The following is a 17,584-nucleotide window of genomic DNA, read 5'->3' as shown; positions in this document are numbered from 1 at the left end:
TCCTGATAAGAAATGCAACTTGCCATCTGAGGTAGAATTTAAACTCTATAAAAACCCTAGAATTTACATTTCCAAACATGAAATGAATGTCAAACCCTTCAGCAAGGCTCACATGACACTATCAGCCTTATACATTATTCCATTTAGGTTTCAAGGTTTCAAGGTTTAGTGAATGCTTAACACAATTTCCAAGAAACAACTCGAAGGCTCTCCTGTAAACATTGTTACATTTAATTGCAATTTCCACCAGGAATGCAGACAAAAGGAAAAACTGTAGACTAATATACAATAAAAAGGTAAGCACATGATTAAAAAATATAAACCAATAAGCAAAAACAAACAACACCATGGTAAAAGATAAGAAGCAGTATTTTAAATCTGATTTTATAAAGTACCAAAGGAGCTAATATCCTTACAAATTGTGCATAAACCTAAATGCAATAAGGTGTTCAATTGCACGTAAGTCTACTGTATATTTTACCTCAGCAGTGGTATTGCAAAACACTTTCATCCATTAAGAGTGTTATAGCAAAAAAGTGGTGAACAGTCTGTCATTATTTTGCAAAATAATAACATTGTCATGATTGGGTTTCATTTCATTTTAGCTGTTAAATTATCAGGCTCAAAAACGTGTGTAGGAGAAATAAGAATGAATTGAAGACTAGGAAAATATTTTATGAAGAATTGCGTTGGCAGATGAGTAACAGGTGACTAAATGTAACACCTACGCACCTACACACACACACACACACACACCTACGCACCTACACACACACACACACACACACACACACACACACACACACACACACACACACACACACGGAGGGGATAGAAGCAGCGTGCTGTTGCCGGTGCTTCCGGTTGGCTGCGCTCTACTCCTCGGCACCGGACGGACACCGGGAGCGCACCGCGAACACACCATGAAGGATGAATGAACTTTAAATCTGCCTCTCAACTTTCCCTGCCTCCCTCTCTCTCTTTCTCCCTCTCTCTCTCTTTCTCTCTCAGTCCGTTTCTTTCTCTCTTTTCCTCCTCCGCGGCTCCCGAAGCGAAACACCAGAAGAAGAATCTCCCACAATGGATTTACTGCAATCACGATCCTATTGTGAATGAATGATTAGATCTTTTTTTTTTCTTTTTCTTCATCTTCTTTTTTCCGCGGATGCTCATTAGTTTCGCGGGTCGAGATGATGGCATCAATAGGGGAATTCGATCCTCTCAACACCAGAGTCCCTGCAACTAAAATAGAAGTTACCGTTTCGTGCCGGTAAGGTCCAACTCTCATCCAATTTCATACAGATGTGTTTGTTTTTCACCAAACCCAAATCAAGGGATTGGATCAGCGGGAAAAAAATCTCTCTATTATGAAATTCTGATTTACAAAACATCAAAGTAAAAGAAGTTAATGATGTGTGTGTGTTTAATTATCTTGTAACATGTTGAGGGTGGCACAACCAAATGTAAACCGTCTATTTTTGGAAAATACATTTACATTTTTTTGTTGTTGTAAATTCTCTAATTTGCTTGTGTAAACCAATAGACAAAAAAAAAAAAAATGAAATATAGGTAGGGCTATCTATCTATCTATCTATCTATCTATCTATCTATCTATCTATCTATCTATCTATCTATCTATCTATCTATCTATCTATCTATCTATCTATCTATCTATCTATCTATCTATCTATCTATCTATCTATCTATCTATCTATCTATCTATCTATCTATCTATCTATCTATCTATCCTGACCTTTCTCCCCTGATGCCCTTTGCTCTCAGGTAATTCCCATCAGCTGTCTCCAATAGTCGCCAAAGTGATTAAAAATCCCATAAATTGTCTTCACTTCTTCTCAAGGTCTGGCAAATGACCCGTTAGAATACCATTAATATGCACGGACATGCATGGCTAACTATTGGTGTGGCAGGTGAATTATACAAACATCAGGTTATAGATTGTCTACTATCTGGTGCAGGTCATAAACATATGTAAAAAACACATCAGGGATAATTATGTTTAAATACATTGTTAATATTGATTTTGTAACCCTTGAATCAACAACAAAAAAAGCACTCGTGAATGTACTGTTTGGTGGCAGGTTGCTTTGGCTGAATGGTCGGCTGCTCTGCTGAATAACTGACGGAGCAGTGAAACTCCGTCCGGATTTTTGCCGACTGTCAACCTGCCTGCCGTCAGTGGGCTGACTGTCTCTTCAATTCAACACATGAATTATGAATAGCTGCCACTCCCCTATAGTCCCCCCTGAGATGAGAGGGACTTAAAGTAGCAAGACAAGCTCACTGTAAAGAAACGGAGCTCAGATTAGAAGATACACAGTAAAGGAAGTCGTCGTCCCCCCCCCCCCCCAAAAAAAAAGAAGATAAAAAATAGTGTCAGAGGGTTTATCCATGAACAACCCTGGCTATGCTTGAGAGTTTATTGTAAATGTACAACATTTTTTTGTTCACTCTGGAAGATCTTTTGTCAAACAAGGACCAATGTTACGGCCAGCAGCTGGCAGCTTAGAAATATAATAAGTTAAACCTTCATTAACGGTGGGAAAACACAACTACACATATGATATATCGTTTGTTGAGTTGTGTGCTTACATTAACCCCAATGTTTAAACCTATTGTCAAACAAACAGACATTTGTAATTTTAACCCACACTTGCAATTAATATGGTTGCCAGTATAATGGTCATAAAACGTTTGTGAGTGTTTCAGGGTAGTGATTATCTGTCAAAACTGGGAAAAAACCAAACACTTACATTTTTACAAAACTGTTTTAGATCTGGGTAGTTAGACACCTGATGAAGGATTGTGGTTATAGGTTATATTTGGATTCTAAGCTATAGGCGAAACAATCTAAGCAAATGTAGCGGATAACAGCCCTGTGTCTTGTGTCTGCTGAAAAAATATTTATTCAGTGTATACCCAGTTTTCATCAGTCTGAGTGTTTTGTAGAGGACATCTACGGTGGCCGAAAGGTGAATACGCAGCACAATGGCCCAAAACACTTCTTTTCTTTAACTTACTATAGCTTTAGAAACGATTAAAAACATAAAAAATGCAAATGTGTTAAAACACATGCAAACGAGGTAAAATCTTTACCAACTTCACAACACATGTGCAGCATTCAGAAAAAAATCACCAACTCAACAGAAACACAGAGGAAATTCTAAAACCAAAACATGGAAAATTAAAAACGCTGTAAATAAAAAACATAGCAAAAAGCTGAGAACGCAACAGATACGGGGTTCTAAAAGGTACACAGCTGTGACCGGGGAAGTTGGCCAGCTGTATAACCTGGTGAAAAATTACTGAAGGTTTAAAAATAATTCCATTGGGAGAAGATGGCAAAATGCCCATGTTCCCCAACTGATGAGCACGTTTCAAGACACCTTCTACACAACATTTAAGCATTTTCCCCTCCCTTTTCTTCCTAATTTCGTTTTAAATATCTTAAGTTATATAGTGTCCTGCTTCAGCCAGAAGTTGGTTATCTTAATTCGATATAAAGACTATGGGCATTAAGAAAAGTCTAGCTTTACTCTACCAATGCAACATAATCTGAATACCAGCCCCTTTACTGCCCATTAACTAACAGTGACACTACCATTAACATTAATTACTTCTTCATCTCCCCGAGGGTTTTCATCAGCCTTGCAATGGTAACCAAGTATTGGCTCATTTATGTGGCTTACCGTGGCTTTGCAGCACAGTATTTTTAGATTTGAGTTACACAGAATAAGTTGGGGAGCAATTTAAATCCGCCATGACCTAACTCTTAGGGGCTTAGCTGTGACTTTTCAAAAACACTCAGTGGTGCATAAAAAACCCCACAGAAATCGATTCAAGGAAATGTTAATGAATGAATACATTTCATTTCTCAACATGAAATAGAAATAAACTGAATGGATCCATTTTTAACCTTCTTTTCTGTTGTTTCCACAGGAGTCTGCTGGATGTGGATACGTTCTCCAAGTCAGATCCTGGTATGTTTGAAGTCGTTACTGTATTAATTGCTGTAAATAATGGAATATCGGTATTTTTGTTGCAATTATGACTCAAGCAATGCACAATGTTTCCCCTAAATTACCATTCTATATTCTATTCTATTTGATGCATTTGTTGCACGCAAGAAAAAGCCTTATGATATAACTAGGGCTGTCCTCTCGCTTCTGCGCTGATAAATAACCCAGAAGGTCAGAGCTATCGACAGGTAACAACTCAGCTGCTAAAATACAAGAGTAAAGAGGGAGAATAAAGAACAAGGACAAGACTAAGGAGGGATTGAAAAGTCAAGGTTGCCTAAGGGTCATAATGTGAGGGAGGCTGAGCTTGTCAAATAGTAAGAAAAATGATGGGGGAAGGGATTAATGGAAGAAAGATGGCAGTGAAGATGTAAGGGTTAAAAGCCTGTCTCTGTATACAAATTCTAGCTGTGGCCATTCACTACTGATAACCTTTCAGTGAAGACATACTGTAAGGCTGGGTGTATTGTTGGCATTTAGTTAAGTATATTTTTTTTATGAAGAACTATGGAGCTGCAGGTCATAGGTTTTTGTCAGGTTTCTGAGCTGTGTATGATTCTAGAAAAATTACATTTTCTTCCTTTAAACTAAAACCCAGTACACCAACGACTACCAGTACTGTGTTTTCATGGAAACCAGAAACACATAACAATTTGGTACTAAGACTTCCACAGCAAAAATGGATACTCGTCAAATTCCATTACAACCAGGAAAAGTAGAACGTATTTTTTTCTTGGTTTTACTTTCGTTTGGGTGTCTTTGCTGAGAAAGAATTAAAAATGCCACTCCTTTATCTGTTTTTTTACTAAATGTTTCTTTTACGCATCTTTAGATTTCTCCCAAATTCATCCAAAGTTAGTATTTGATCATTCCTTTTTTGCTTGTATAATTAAGACATTTCAAACTTGAAATACTAGAAATACTTGTGTAATTGTAGAAAATCAACTTACTATTAGTTATCAACTCATTCTGATAACTAATAGTAAAACCTATGTACCCTAGTCCTCTTTAGTGTCTTGTCAAATGTATGGAATTTTACTGTGAGCCAGAAATCTCTATATCAGCAGCATTCATTTACAGCAAACGTTTTAGTTTCATTCGTATTTATATTCTGTTTTTAACAAGGGGGATTTGTTCATATATCTTTCAGAGCCTGATTTAAGGAAGTAGTTGTATAGTTTTTGTCAGTATTCTCTGTTCAATGGATATCAAGAGTTCTGTCTGTACAAACCTTCGATGCTAAACTTCATCCAATATTAAGAATAAGAGTCCAGGTTGTAAATGTATGCCAATCAGCAGAAGTTTTATTTATAGTTTATTTTATTGAGATGTTTGGTTTTTATCCCTTATGCCCTTCTTGCACTTTAGCTTTCAACCAACTAAAATGTCTGAACAGAAAAGCAGTGTGGTACCTTTGAGAGCCCGTTGGGTACAGCTTTCTCGGACAAATTGTACCCCGAAACAGCAAGACGGTATTGCTTCAAAATGAAGAGCGCAGCTGTCTAACTCCTCGTTCACGCTGGTCTGGAGACTCAGGTGATAATGGCTGAAACTGTCCGCAGATGTGAGTGCATGCCTGAAGAGCTACCGGTACAGAAATGGTACATGAGCGTTTACCCCGTACCACAAAAACACCTCATAGAGACACTATAAACAATTTCAACACTGTCAGAACAGACAAGAGGAAATGTAGTGATTCAAGTTCCATTTGTATGCATGCATAGTCTTATTTCATTCTTGCATTTTCATGCAGACTAATTAAGGACATACCTAATTATTATTACTATTAGTATTCCAGCATTTGAATCAACTTATTCATTGGGTGAGCTGAGCTAAGTTAATTTACAGAAGGCCAAACACCATCTTGCTCTACCTTATATCTTTCTTAGCGGAATGATATTATTACACACTATAGCCTACGTAGAAGAGACAACTTGGCGTTACAATTTCTAAAGATAACAGTATTTAGGCTGTTTCTACTGGTCTGTTTCCCTATTTTGTTTTCCACTGTGGATAGTACCGACTTAGCTGATCATCAAAGCAACGTTGCATGAAAATGCCAAGAGATGATCTTGAACGCAACACTTGCTGAATCCCTTAATCGGTGTGACGATTCTCACTGACCAATTGCTTATCTGCTATGTTGAACTCCTACATGAAGCACTGGCTCAACTCACATACTCGTAGAAGGTGGTTTAAAAAAAAAAATCACAATAGTCCACAATATTTACCAATGGAAAACCAATAAGGCGCATGTTGTTCTAAGAAGCTGTATCATACCATACATTGGAGATACAGCTTTACACATTAGCACTGTGGGAGAGGACTGTCAATCGGTATAGGCGTAATGTAGGCTGGTTGCCGGTTTTTGTGAACCCCGGCTGGGAAGTCATACAAAGACTATATCAGGAAAACAGGGCATGGAAGACAATAGGCAAAGCAAAGCTGTGTCCATTATTGAACTTCCTGGGGTCCTGACATTTCCTGTTTTAGATATTTAATGTGTGTGGTGTCATGTAGTATGATGATACTGCATGAAACCACAGAAAGTGCAACGTTATAAATGGCTACATTTCTTCTATCTATCCTAATTGGTTCTATCTGATGACATGTTCACTAACATAATTGCATTAAGTGGAAGTGGAAATTGCAGTAGCTGCGCTGCAGTTCTTCTCAACTAACATTTCTGGACTTTATCATAGCATAGCTGAAAATCTTTACTTTCCGTCCAATACACTTTCACAAAATGCTGCTGTTAGTGTCTAATAGATTACTTGGACATGGATTGGAATACATAAGTTGGACCACCAACCTTTAAAACATTCAGTGAACTGACATGTTTACGGCCACAGCTGCTCCCTTCTGTTTGTGACTAGCTTTTTTATGGGTGTCCAGTCTCAGCTTTCGTATATTTGGCAGCAAAGTAACATGGGAGCAAATGCCATGGCTGTAAAATGATTGCAGTTTATGACAGGAAGGAAGTCATTAACAGTGCGGATTCCATACAGGGGAGAAAACAACCTACTCAATCAGAGTTTCCTTTTTCCACCTCTCATGTAAACCATTTAATCAAATTATACATGCCTAATCAGAGCTACTTTACTTTTGACTGCTGATTGTGCAAATGCTAAGTATAGTAACTACACAGGGCCAAGAGACCAAAGATACATAAGGTTCAATGAGGACAACAAGAGTTTCTTGATTAGTAACAGGAGAAGTCCCTTTTATTTAAATATTGTGAGGCTTAAATGTAACTTCAGAGAGAGCCCAGAGAACAAAAACAAAGTAGCAATAAAATGTTATTATAAATAAGCCTAAGCCTAACCTTGAAATAAAATCACTGGGAATGGGATTGAAACTAAAATGGCAGCTGTGTCTTCCTAAACTCCTTGCCAAGGAGCGAGAAGTGGTAATTAGGACACACAATAGAGATGAAGTCACTCAGATAATTAATTGATTAACGGAAATCGAAACTGCACACGTCAACAAACACATCAGACCCTGCTGTTTTCCCCAATACCAGGGCCAATTAAAGTGCCTCAAATGCTCAAAACAATTCGATTCATCGTGGATGACTTTGACTTATTAGTAGAGGGTTTCATCCTCCGATTCTATCTAGACACAGGTCACCTGAACCAACGGATTTAAGAGTATTTGATCAACTCATCAATAAGTCAGGAAAAAGAATGTGAATCCACAACACTTTTTAACAGCTAATACTCAGAAAATAGTTCAAAGTCAGAGGTAAAAAGGTTCAAATAATGTTTCTATCCACTTCTGTTATGCACATATCGAGATGGTGGCTTCGCTGATTCTCAAGAGAGGTGCATTTTTCAAATACCAATACTGAATTTCGCAGCCAATTATAAAATCTAGGCGCTACATGTTAATGCATGTGATTCATCTGGTGTGACCCAAGTTTCAGACTAATTTCAATCAATTTATTCCAATAGTAAAACATTTTTTGCCATATTTAGACGTTTTGACATCAAATAAAACACGTGGATGCAAATGCACGTTACTATTCTTGCTTGTTCCAAAGTTTGAGAAAAACTTGACTTACCATGTATTGTTTAGTAGCTCATTCAGAGCCTGTCTTCATGTGGGGGTTCTCAGGGATCAAAGTTAGTGATCAACAACAGATCCACAGCGCGGAGAGCGAGATAACAACACTGACATGAAAGATGGAAGCACACGATTGCACATTTGGGACATGTACAAAAATAGAGCAAATTAGAGACCGAAACCCAAACGCTGCCACCCTTTGATGCTATTCAGATGCTATTTTATGATACCCAGTTAGATATTCACTCTCATTTCTGTGCAGTATTGAATAACTGATGTATTTATTACATCTAAGGTATTCAGAGGTGAAGACTCATCTCTGATTAGATTTTCCTCCTGAACGCGATGGGGAAAATTATATAACTCTTTTTATCAGCTTTTGAGTTTTAGTCATCAACCTTTTTGAACCCAAAGTGTGTGTATCTGATGGTGAATTTTGTTGTGTTGCCTCTCGGAACAAGAATGTGCCAAGATTCTAAAGCAAAGAGTCTGAAGCACTTCTCCTTATCTAATTTATTGATGACTCAGTGTTTGTCCTTGGGGATGTTGTATCTCGTAGCCTGGTCATTGTGTAAATTCAATTTCTTTCTTTCACACTGCTATCAAATTACCTGAAGCCACTTGGTGTCCGCCCACACATGGAGGAAGGATACCTTTACAAACACTGTGTCTGAAGTGAAGATGCTGAAGTGATTTGTTATTGATGTATTAAATGAACATTGAGATGTTTCCACTTCAGTACTCTTCAATTTTAAAAGAAAGAAGCTTCCGGTTCTTCTAACTTTCCTTATTATTATTCTAGTGATCCTTTTTTTCACGTTCTACATCGACAGTTGGCTTTTTATGGTTAAGTTAATAATGCACGAATCAGGATTGGAGAGCCCAATTTCTTCTTGGTCTTTATTCGATTGGCCACCAGTGCCATGTATTACAGTCTGTGATTTTTGCTGAATTTAGCTTTTTTATGCCTTCCCTGCAAATTTCTCATAAAAGGCAGTGATTTTAAAGCTGCCATAATCAATATTTCTACATCAACAGTGGCTCAAACACTAAACGTGAGGTAAATTGTCTCTCGTGCCACTGAGGGATTTCCCACAAACTCTTAATTGTCTCAAAGGCCCTTTCCCAAGCATTACATTTTTTTTTGTGTTTGATTATAATATTTCAGACAAATGTTTTAGTTTATTTGATACATTATCAACAAAGTGTATCAATTATTGAAACACGTTAAGTTAGTTTGTTTTTATTGAATTTAAAGTATTGTAATTGTGCTAACAGGCGTGCCTCGTTATATCGTCTGAGCAGGGAGGGGCCAGGCTCTGCAAAGATTTCGGAAGATTGATGGGCAGTAAATGACATTCTGTAAAATGTTGTGTGCCCATTAGTATGTAATGATTGCCCAGATATAGATTCTGATGTCAGCAGTCACTTCGATATATTGTAGTCATGGTATGGTCATTGTTCTGTGTGATTGAGAGGATTGCCCTGTTTAGCTCCACCTATATTTAATTGGGCCGGTGGTATCTTTCACTTGGTTGAAGTCATTCTCTGAAGTAAGGCTTGAGAGGATATGGCAGCTTGCTAAAGGGCCGCAGGAATGTTTAGTTTGGGATTATTTTGCTTCAGTTTAACAACAATTCTAGGGTTTATTTCGATAAACTTCTTGTTCTATAAATGCAATTTTTTGGCAATTCTTTTTTAAAAGTTTTACGTCACATAAATCCCCTCATTATGCCCTTTATGTGAGTACTACCAGCTTCTTTTATTTTCAGTTAAGCTCCAAAACAACATGGCAATTCAGCATTATTTATCATAAGATCTCTATTAGGAAACCAAACGGGATTTAAGGAAGGCCTTCTTTTTTTTTTTGCTAAATTTTGATTTATAATGATTCCTGTTGCCGGGACTCCCCATTCTTATATGTTGTTTTGGGAGTCATTCGCAAAAGACCTAAAGAAGTATTGAAAGGTATGACAACGTGTTGAGGTTTTAAAATAGAGCTCTACTTTATGATCTGACTGAATAAATCTTGGCAACAGCGTTGACATCAACATGTAGTATAATAATTGAATCAATCAATCACTTGTCAATTTTAAGCTGATATTTTGTTCACTGGGGATTGAAGTTATGTAAGCCCTGTTTAGAAAGCACTCATGCATGCTATGCACCAATGTACACTGTCAGTCTGTTTTTCTGAGTAGGTGTCACTTTTTTAAATGATAAATAGAAGCTATTTTGAAAATAAACTCTGTTAAAACACCATGCAACACTATTAAACTGGATACTCATGCTTGTCGTATTCAGTCCAGTCTTGACTGTGTTTGAATTCCAGGCATGTGTGACCTCACCCACATTCATGTTGCCCTTGGAGAGACGCAAAGGGCTCTTGTGCATTTTCCCGAGACCGGCATAATATTGCTCTCCATTTGACAGTAGAATTGAAATCTCTGATTAAAGGCCGAAAGCGGAGAAAGTTAGGTTATTTTGTGAGACAAACTCATCTGTGCGATTCATTTTTTTGGACCCAGATTAAAATAATGGAATTCATGAGATATTTATCTTCTCATTCCCAATCGCTGTAACTGTACATCATCTTTGTTTTCCTCTCTATGAAGTGACCCTTTTGCACTTCAAAAAGGATAATTTCTGACTCCAATTCCTGCAAATTTGAGATTACATTCATACCATTTCATTTCTGAAGTATCACGAAACCACTGGTGACATTACAAGGTTGATATTTTTTTGGGGAGAGAATATTTAGGTGGAGGCAATTTTCTGGCTGCTTCATGTTCTCTTCTCGCTTTGCAGCTCCTGAAGCCCCATACTACTTACACTACTTGTATTTCTATCCTCGGATATGTAAACGGCTATCAGGCCCCCATATGAAACATCCCACTTCTCTTATGTAACATCATTTGCCAGTGGAGTACTGACAGTTTCCACATGCAGGAGGGTTTCACTCCATTTAAAATCTGTAGAGACAGAGTCCCTAGGCTTCTACCAGTCCAGGTTAAATTAGATACAAACACATGTATCAAATCAATTAGGAATATTCTTTCTCTTCTTTCTATTTTCTCATTACAAAGTTAGCGATTCATGATTGTTAAATGTTCATACTTATGTGATACTTCCTGTACATTCATTTTGCAGTATCTGCTTTAGGATTGTGACTCACTAGCAGGTAGGAGTTAATGTTTTGATATAGAACAGCAGGTATGGCCTTAGTTTGTTCCCGCCTGCTGTGGTTTTAAAATGAGTCATCTGGAAGACTGTATTCTATAAACTGTATGATCTAAGCTGATTGTATGTGATTCAGAATCATGTTGTTTTTAACTATGACAATTATCTCTATGTATGGGTTACTACTGTAATTTATTTTTGAACTTTGAAAATGGCTTTTAACAATAGGTAGAATTTTATTAAATGACATTAAATGGATGGTAAAAGGATTCTATTTATAAAGCGCCTTTCTACTCATTGCGAAACTCACAGCTTTTTTGATATAGCGATTAACATTGGTTATGCCATCAGAAACCATTGGGGGATGAGCCTTAATCACACTGATTGCCAGACATAAGACATGTTAGAGCATTTTTTCATGAAGTTTGTCTCATCCTTAAGCTATCAACATTGCATTGACAAATTCCACTTCCATAATCAGGTCAATTATAATCCAATAAAAGTTCATTGGCAGAGGTGAGTGAAGGCAAGGCTGGAGTCCTACCATCTAAATAAAGGTCACTGGTCTCTAATTACCCCCACGGTCTCCTGAGGAGATCAGAGAAAAGATTGAACAGCCCCCGCTGATCAGGCGGTCATGGTCGTCCATCTCAACCCAACGGCATTTAATGGCCAAATTAATTTAAAAACGTATCCTTTCTCAGTGAAGCCATGTCTTGATATACACAAAATAATACTGTGACAGCAACATTGGGCTGTTACGTGTTTAGATTTTAGCATTCACAGGATGGGGAGTAACGGGTAACATGTAACAGGATTATGTAATCAGGGTACAAAATAATGGTAACTTTAATCACTTACAGTTGCATAAAAATAAAAAAAACGTTATCAGCATGCTGACACATTCAAAGTGACTGGGATTACTAGCCAGATAACAATGTTACAATACATTTTAATGAAAGTTCCAAAAAGTCACCAGGGGACATGCAAACTATCTGTGTCTTGTTTAAAACCTAAAGTCAAGGTTGACTTATTGACACACTTTTGTATAGGGATATTGGTTTGTGTACAGATAAAACAAATACTTTACAAAGTACAAATATTGTTTCAACCTCTAAGCAGGGCGGACTTCTACCCTTGCTTTCTCGAGTCTTAATGCTAAGCGAGGCTTATTGCCTCCCAGCTTCAGCTCTGAATGTAACACACCTATGAGGAATTAATCTTCTCTCAAGCCCTTGAAACAAAATAAAAATGTCGCTCTTGTCTTTTTGAGTCAAGATCCATGCCACGTCAGGTAAGGGTGATATGGGTATCTTTGCTATTACATTGCAGTGTCTTTTTTTGATTTAGGCTTACAAAAAAGATGAATTTTTCAAAATAAAAAACAAATAAATCCAGGGCCTTAGCAGGTTTGTAATAGCTGCTCCCTTCAGGTTCAAGGACTGGCCTCCGAAGGTCCGGGGCTATCCTGTCTTATGCTTCACTTGGCAGCAGATCAATAGATTAGCAGGGATGTGCGCCCACCCTGTCTCAGCGGAATTGTTGTGTGAAAGGTGTATCTGTGACGGATTTCTGACAGCAACCCTCCTTTTCTCCAAAAATCTGTCACCACCTGACAGTGGATTTCCACTCTGCTGACATTTTCAGTCATCCATCCATCTCATCTCTTTACTTTACCTCCATCCTCTTTCATGGTCATGTATTTTTTACCTATTCTTTTCCCCACTGAACGACTCCTTATTCTTATTCCACCTTCCATCCCTGTCCTTCACTTAAATATTCCATTTTGTCCTCCTTCTGTCCTGGCTTTTTAAGCACCAACTCCTGTCACCCGACCACCTTTTTGTTTCAACTCACAGCAAGCAGCTTGTGCCCCCAGCCTGCAAGTAAGACTGTTGTACCCTGTCTATGTCTGCCTACTCTCTGATTATATTCTCCTGCAGTGCAAATTCAAGAAGCAGCCGGCAAGAAATCCCCAGTCTAAAAAAGAACCTTCACACAGGTGTCTGTTGCTGTCAGCTCGCTCAGCATTAGCTGGATGAGACCGAAAGTACACTCTGGCATTTTCAATTACACTCATCACACCTATAGGACAGACATTTTAATATAAAAGGGATTGAAATGTCTTCTTCTTCTTTTTTCTAGAAGATTTATTCTGGAGATAACATATTCTTTATGTCCTGTAGCAATCTGTTAAAGAGATAAAGTAGATGTGACAAAGTGCCGGTAAATGTATTTTGTTTGTTGTTTGTGAATCTCATTGTTTTATTTTGCTGAAGTTTCTATTAGGTCCATATTAATACATAGTAATTATTTAATTATTGCAATTATTAAAGATCTGTTTTACTCAACAATGTATTGTTTTATGTTCCTTAAAAAGACAGGTCTTACCTAAACTGACTGACCTGGGCAAGGGTTTGCTAAAGAGGTTACCTTTAAATTGAGCTGACAAAAAACATAGCTAAAAAAAGATGCTAACTAAACATAGCATTCTAATATGTCTGCTTGAGTCGCAGATTTAGGTGTATAAAAGACTCATCATTTTAGTCGAAAATGTTCTGCCAATTCTCAAAGCTGTTGCCTTCGAGGGTAATTACACATAACACATTATTCTAAGCAGTTAGTCATGGATTATCTCCACTCGTAATTTATAATTTCCTTGTGTCAATGTTGCTGAGAGGAAGCTGCACATTCTCACTAACATTTATATAGGCGTAAACGTGTCTAGTTGTGTTTAGTCTTTATTTTATTTGGCTCATAAAATGTATAATATAGACATTCTTCTCTTACCACTATTGGGATGTAAAGCGAAACCAGAGGATACTAACTATGAATAAAGCAGTGTCATGGCAAAAATAACTAGTTTTCTCTGATACAGTTTTGTGGAAGGGGGTTGGGAGCTGATTTCTAACATTTGCTCAGCTTGTAACTCTGATAATTTAATAATCCTGACAGTCTTGAGGTTTTTACTAGGAGCCAGATTAACTACATAAACTCCTTGTCCAAAACAAACAGATCTGGGGGTTTTAACACATCAGTGTTTCCTAAGGATAAAGGTCAACATTTGATCAGCTTGTTTCACTGATACCTTTCCAAATGTCAAACGACTAAAATCATTTGACACGGTTAAAATATAAAATGAAAACAGATTCTTCAAAGTGTATCATACAGTAAGTGGAGGAAAGGTCTATTTAATATAGATTCTCGCAGAAAACTACATTGATGACTCGTTCACACTCTGATATTTCCCTGTTGCCATTACAGGCTACAAAATGAAACAAATTGTTACCTTGAAATCAATTACATATTCTTCTGTGATGGGAAATTGTTGGAAACATTTGGGGTGAGAAGTTCACAACTCAACAGCATAGTGTACATATCAAACAGCTGGATGTTGTTTATCCTTTTAAATGCTGAAATGTTAGATATCTACTTTTTTAAGAATAAGGACTGCATTTCCCCTTTTCATATACATTTCCTAACCATTTTCCTGCTTTATGTTAGTCAAATTCAAATAATGGGATTAACTGTTTTATCAATTTCACTTACATTATCTATTTCTTGATTATCCCTTTTGAAAGACATTTTAGATCAATATCATTTATTAAAGTGCAATTGGCTTCTAATTAGCTCTGAATAACGGACATTCGTTGTCACCTTTGTCCAAGTGACCTTAATTCTAGAGATTGTCCCTGATTGGTCACGGGCAGCAGGTGACATGATATGAAAGGTTTCAGAAGACAGGTTGGTCTTTGTTTTTCACCCTCCACAAAATAGGTGGAAAGAACAGTGTTTGGTTGAGGAGGTTCCTCAAATTGATTGTCCTCAAAAGAACCTAACTGATAAACATAAGGAAATGTTTCCTTGTTTTGAGGTTGTTCTAAACCAGTTTTATTTATGTGTTTATCAAGATGCTTGTTTTATTCTTCCTACTTTCACCCTTTTTTCCAGTATAATATGCTTTAGGTGTAACACAGTCAATTATATTACTGAGCTTAATTTCTCAGTACAGATTATTTTACTTAAGGATGTTCTTTAAAGGATATAATGTTGCTCATTACAGTGACAATGCCCACTTTAAAGAAGTGTCAGAAAAAAAGGAGAAAGAGCTAATTGAGGCTGCCCAGGGAAGTAGCACATGATACTTTATCACCATAAAGTTTTGCCCAATTACCAAAAAGAAATTGCTGCAAAAACACTCATGCACGCCCAATTTAGCAGAGGATCCGTTATTTTTCTCTGCTGCTGGAGAGCTGTTTGATCCATCTAGTGTTAAGCTGTGAAGCCATGTAATAACTTAGTATGATTTGTGCTGATAACGATTTATCGCTGATAACGGGTACCTGTCCTGCAGACGGACTATTGTGCGGAGTTGGAGTTGGAGTAGGTATTGGTGAGACACCGAATCGCCTTGTTATTTGGTCGGTCCGTGGCTGACCAGATGGGCTCTTTCCTTTCTGAGTCACTTTCCATAAAGCAGGCAATCAGTCAGGTTCTCAGGACTCGACCGACCCAGTATAGCATCGACGTGGATTAGTCTGAGTCTACTGCCGGGCTGTGGCTTTGTTACAGTGCAACCTTGGGGAAAAATCAAGGTCCTGGGACCATGATGTCTGATAAACAGACATCTCTGCTTTTTTTTTGTTTCTGGACCAAAAAGGATTGGGGTATGGCTTTGAAATGAGCAATCCCTGGAGAGTGTTTGCCCTTATCGTTTTCTGTTCTTTAATCTAATTGAAGGCTTACATGTTATTCCCAAACTGATTAACTTGTAATTCCCTTTTAAACAATACAGTATGCCTCCCGTATGCTTAACAAACTGACAATGAGCATATTGTTTTCTTCTAAAGGCTCAATGCCCAAAAGGTTTGCTGCTTGCTGCCCTTCCTCTGTTATCTCCCCTCTGTTAATTGCTCATTAGGAAGAAAATGTGGATTTAATTGTTTGCCGGTCCAGACAGTCTGAAGTTCATTAGCGGTCCAAACTTCGCAGAGACACAAGTGGCTCATTTTGCCCCTGTAGACACCAACAGCAGTTATTAATACATCCCAAAGAGCCTTAAGTGTGTGTTGTTTGTTTCTATAAAATCACTTAAATATGTTTAAACCAAATATGACAACATGATGAATTTTATGGGATATAATTGCGCTGCCTTATTGCATGTTCATGCAGTTGTACACAAAGCCAAATTTCCCCCTCAAAAGACAAATGTAAGTTTGTTGAACAAACCAAAGTAAGACTGTAAACGGTGAAGAACACATAAAGGCTGGTCTGGGGACCCATACTTTCACTAAAGCTTTCACTCAATAAGAATCTATAGCCATTCTAGCAACTATGGGAGGCTGTACTGAACAGCAGTGAGAAGAAAGAAAACAGCTTGATAGATAAAAGCTGAGCTCTGAAAATGTGTTTTCCATCTCTAGTATTATTGATAAAATGACCACTTTGAAGCTGGTGTCATAATAGTAAATGTAAAGGTCAGACTGACATGAAATGTTTAGCTGATAGTTAAAATTGCTCAGGTCATATTCTTCCGGAAAAGGTATACCCATTGTTAAACACAGTCCTTGTTTTGTTCGTGAATTAATCGTGAAAAATGTTTACGTTTATTAATCTATATTATATATACAGTGGGGCAAAAAAGTATTTAGTCAGCCACCAATTGTGCAAGTTCTCCCATTTAAAAAGATGAGAGATGCCTGTAATTTTTATCATAGGTACACTTCAACTATGAGAGACAGAATGGGGGAAACAATCCAGGAAATCACATTGTAGGATTTTTAATGAATTAATTGGTAAATTCCTCGGTAAAATAAGTATTTGGTCACCTACAAACAAGCAAGATTTCTGGCTCTCACAGACCTGTAACTTCTTCTTTAAGAGGCTCCTCTGTCCTCCACTCGTTACCTGTATTAATGGCACCTTTTTGAACTCGTTATCAGTATAAAAGACACCTGTCCACAACCTCAAACAGTCATACTCCAAACTCCACTATGGCCAAGACCAAAGAGCTGTCAAAGGAGACCAGAGACAAAATTGTAGACCTGCACCAGGCTGGGAAAACTGAATCTGCAATAGGTAAGCAGCTTGGTGTGAAGAAATCAACTGTGGGAGCAATTATTAGAAAATGGAAGACATACAAGACCACTGCTAATCTCCCTCGATCTGGGGCTCCACGCAAGATCTCACCCCGTGGGGTCAAAATGATCACCAAAACGGTAAGCAAAATTCCCAGAACCACACGGGGGGACCTAGTGAATGACCTGCAGAGAGCTGGGACCAAAGTAACAGAGGCTACCATC

General features: G+C 37.7%; 1 protein-coding gene across 1 annotated transcript in view; it reads left to right on the top strand.

Moving 5' to 3' along the window:
- Positions 1-1,023: 1,023 nt before the first annotated feature.
- Positions 1,024-17,584, top strand: part of LOC134872422 (copine-9-like) — a 70,776-nt gene continuing 54,215 nt past the window's right edge. The window contains 2 exon segments of the mRNA XM_063895709.1: positions 1,024-1,270; positions 3,958-3,998. Of these exon segments, the coding sequence (XP_063751779.1) occupies positions 1,191-1,270; positions 3,958-3,998 (121 nt within the window). The 5' untranslated portion in view covers positions 1,024-1,190.

Source organism: Eleginops maclovinus, chromosome 1, assembly GCF_036324505.1.
Source record: "Eleginops maclovinus isolate JMC-PN-2008 ecotype Puerto Natales chromosome 1, JC_Emac_rtc_rv5, whole genome shotgun sequence".
NCBI lineage: Eukaryota > Metazoa > Chordata > Actinopteri > Perciformes > Eleginopidae > Eleginops > Eleginops maclovinus.
Note: the sequence above shows the minus strand (reverse complement) of the source record. Positions and strands in the feature narration are given on the sequence as shown.